The sequence below is a fragment of the Topomyia yanbarensis genome, chromosome 1 (genome assembly GCF_030247195.1).
Source record: "Topomyia yanbarensis strain Yona2022 chromosome 1, ASM3024719v1, whole genome shotgun sequence".
Classification (NCBI taxonomy): Eukaryota; Metazoa; Arthropoda; class Insecta; order Diptera; family Culicidae; genus Topomyia; species Topomyia yanbarensis.
The window spans coordinates 40,038,267-40,042,161 of NC_080670.1; the positions used below are offsets into that span (position 1 = coordinate 40,038,267).

The 3,895-nt window shown below is 42.7% G+C and overlaps 1 protein-coding gene across 1 annotated transcript; it reads left to right on the forward strand.

Annotated features, from left to right (window-relative positions):
- The first annotated feature begins 362 nt into the window (after positions 1 to 362).
- LOC131677420 (T-complex protein 1 subunit alpha) lies at positions 363 to 2,955 on the forward strand. The gene is made up of 3 exons (XM_058957233.1): positions 363 to 566; positions 1,053 to 1,741; positions 1,797 to 2,955. The coding sequence occupies exons 1-3, from the start codon at positions 494 to 496 to the stop codon at positions 2,706 to 2,708; spliced, it is 1,674 nt and encodes a 557-aa protein (XP_058813216.1). The 5' UTR covers positions 363 to 493; the 3' UTR covers positions 2,709 to 2,955.
- Positions 2,956 to 3,895: the final 940 nt, after the last annotated feature.

Below are 3,895 nucleotides of genomic sequence, written 5' to 3' on the forward strand. Positions count from 1 at the left end.
CCATCGCTCAATCCTGAATCCATTCAGTATTCCGAGTCGGCTCTGGGATGGGTTAGGCTGAGTGCCAAGCTCGTGACATCTATTACCAGTAAGTCTAGCCGCAATTCTGGCTAATCGTAGTTAGTATTCCTGTCCTCACAAATTTCTACTGGTTGCCCGATTTTCTTCCAAGCGGGCAGCACACGTTCATCGTTGGACCCAGGTTGAACAACTTTGAAACAATTTTTTGGTCTTCTCAGTGGTAAATTGTTTTACCGATTAAAAACAACTTTTTTACTTGAAAGTAAACAGGTTAGAACAAGCGTATAGATATCGATGTCGAATATGTCGACCTGTCACTGTCACATCACCGTGCAGCGTTGAGCTGAAAAAAGAAAAAGAAGTCACAAGTTGAAAAACGCGAGTCGCAAGTGCAGGAGTAGTTCTGTTCGTCGTGAGTAAATTTGTCGCTGAAATTGCCCAAAACTTTTAAAAAGAGGAACAAACGGCAATCATGTCTACTGTCGCAAGTGCACTGTCCTTAGCAGGAACCCGAACATCTGGTGCGCCGGTTCGTACGCAGAATGGTAAGCTAATTTTTCTTTGCTCACCGAACATGCGGTGGGTAGGAAAGCTGTCGACTAACCGATGATGTATTTAAATGGATAAAAATTATCACATGCTATGAAATGTTGTAATCGTGCTTTAAAAAATCGGGAAGAAGTCGCGAATTTCGGAGTGCTCGTCATAAATGTTGAAAATTAGATATACATCTAGTCATTGAAAACGATTAAAAAAAAGAAGCACAATGAATTTCTTGGTTGACTCCCACACACAATCGTATGATTCATTCCGCATTAGATACTCTTAAATTGATTGACCAAAATTCCATTTTCAATTAGCTAAGCAGAAGTGCATAAAGCAAAACTTTCGTTATAATCAATTGGAAGGTTCTGTAGTTTTCCTTCGCAGTGAAAAGATGATTCATTTATATTATTTTGAGGTTAGATAAAAACATCAACGCTATCTGACCCGGTAAAACATTGTTTATATTCATGTTTCGTTACTTCTAGTGATGGCTGCATCGTCGATTGCAAACATTGTCAAATCCTCGCTGGGTCCTGTCGGGTTAGATAAAATGTTGGTCGATGATATCGGAGATGTCACGGTAACCAATGATGGTGCTACCATACTCCGTCTGCTGGAGGTGGAACACCCAGCCGCGAAGGTACTTTGTGAGTTGGCTCAATTGCAGGATGATGAAGTCGGTGATGGAACCACATCTGTTGTCATTATTGCTGCGGAACTATTGAAAAATGCCGACGAGTTGGTTAAGCAGAAGATTCATCCGACGTCAATCATCGCCGGTTACAGGCTGGCATGTAAGGAGGCATGCAAATACATCTCTGAACATTTAACTGCTCCAGTAGATGAACTTGGCCGCGAGTCGCTGGTGAATGTTGCCAAAACATCGATGAGTTCGAAGATTATTGGAGCCGATGCCGATTTCTTCTCCGCGATGGTGGTGGACGCAGCGCAGGCTGTAAAAATTACCGACCCCAGAGGAAATGCGATGTATCCTATCAAGGCGGTTAATGTGTTGAAGGCTCACGGCAAGTCAGCCCGGGAGAGCGTTTTAGTGCAAGGGTATGCACTGAATTGCACAATTGCTTCGCAGCAAATGCCCAAGAAAGTAATCAACGCGAAGATTGCTTGTCTAGATTTTTCGCTGCAGAAAACCAAAATGAAGATGGGCGTTCAGGTAAATATAATTTAATTGTTTATTCTTTCTTCGACACTAATACGTATTTGGACAGGTTCTCATTACTGACCCTGAGAAACTGGAAGGCATTCGCGCACGCGAGTTGGACATTACCAAGGAGAAGATCGAAAAGATCCTGGCTACCGGCGTGAACGTCGTGCTGTGCAGCGGTGGAATCGATGATCTGTGCCTAAAATATTTCGTTGAAGCGGGAGCTATGGCGGTGCGCCGTGTGAAGAAATCCGACCTGAAACGGATTGCCAAGGCGACAGGGGCTGCATTTTTGACTTCATTGACCAACATGGATGGTGAGGAAAGTTTCGAAGCGAGCTACGTTGGCGAGGCTGCTGAAGTAGTACAGGAGTTTATTTGCGACGATGAACTGATCCTAATACGGGGTCCAAAAGCACGTACCGCTGCTTCCATAATTTTGCGTGGTCCAAATGATTTCTATTGCGATGAAATGGAACGCTCTGTACATGATGCTTTGTGTGTAACGAAACGAGTGTTGGAAGGTAAAAAAGTTGTGGCCGGTGGTGGTTGTGTTGAAGCAGCGCTTTCGATTTATCTGGAAAACTTTGCCACATCATTGAGCTCTCGCGAGCAACTGGCGATTGCAGAGTTTGCTAAATCACTGCTAGTCATTCCTAAAACGCTGGCGGTGAATGCGGCAAAAGATGCTACCGATTTGGTCGCTAAGCTACGAGCATATCACAACTCGAGCCAGACCAAGCTTGATCATGCGCATCTCAAATGGTATGGTCTGGATTTGATCGAGGGAATTGTGAAGGATAACAAAAAAGCGGGAGTGCTTGAACCGGCTATGTCCAAAATTAAATCACTGAAATTCGCAACCGAAGCAGCGATAACCATTCTGCGTATCGATGATATGATCAAACTTAACCCCGAGGATAAACCGGGCAAGAACTACGGTGACGCTTACGCCGCCGGCGAGTTGGATGGATAAATACTAACGTTTATGTAAGCTTTCGATTCACCTGTCTCACCCGTTTGCTTCCTGCATTTAGCAGAATCTACAGCCGCGGTTTCTTTCATTTATTATATTTAACATAAGCTGTCTCACGAAACCACAGAGATGCGGACAGCGCGCCAGGTATTAGCTGCACCGTTCATCTGATTTAAGTTTGTGATTGCTTTTGATCATAACAAGGCACCAATTCTGGCGCATTAACACCCAAAAAAAACGATATTGTCAGTGTTCTGAACATACCGAATAGTACAACTCATCCTCATGCAATACGACAGCGTCTTCAGTCCATTTGACCAAAGAACCGTTCGTCGTTAGCTTCCCTGTGCTCAATCCACTTTGTTTACTACGTAACTCTTGTATCTGGAAGGTCAGTATCGAGAGTTCTGAGAACATGCCGCTTCTAAGTACGCCCTGTGCGACCGATGGTCGTTTGGCATGATAGTAATGTGAATGAAGTCTGGGCGTTTTTGAGAGGGGAAGAAGCATGACGTAGGCGATCTAATGGCCCTACCATTATAGAAGACTGTGGTATCATCGACAGTGAAATAGTTCAATGAGAGGGAGTATATCCGGGACGAACATGCTAAACAGGAGTGGGCTTAATATGCTTCCCTGTGGAACACCAACGGAAATATTTTGCGGATTGTATAACATTCCCCCGTAAACCATTCCCCAGAAGAAAAAATACCGAAGCTTTTTCCCCAGAAACACATATTCCAGAAAGCACTAATTCCCAAAAAACTGATACCCAGAAAGTACCAAAGCCCAGAAAGCTTTCACCCAGAAAGAACCATAACCCAGAAAACTGTTCCGCAGAAAGTACTAAAACCCAAAAAATTATTTTACCGAAAAAATTTTTTCTTCTATTTTTTCAATAAACAATTCGATACATTTAGATAATGTGTACTTAAATACATGTTATAAGTTTGCTATTCACAGTATTTTTTTTAATATTTGCGCATTGTGCTTAAATTTAAACGCATTAAAAAAGATGGAAAGATCTACGGATGATGATTATATGTTAAATGAAAGCTTTCGATTCCTATTTTGATAGATTTAAAACCGCTTGCTCCGCATTTAGCAATAGTGGCGCAATTGCTAATTCCGGTTCCTATAGATGCAAACCCCATTGATTACTTTTGGAGCATGCAACAGGTACATTT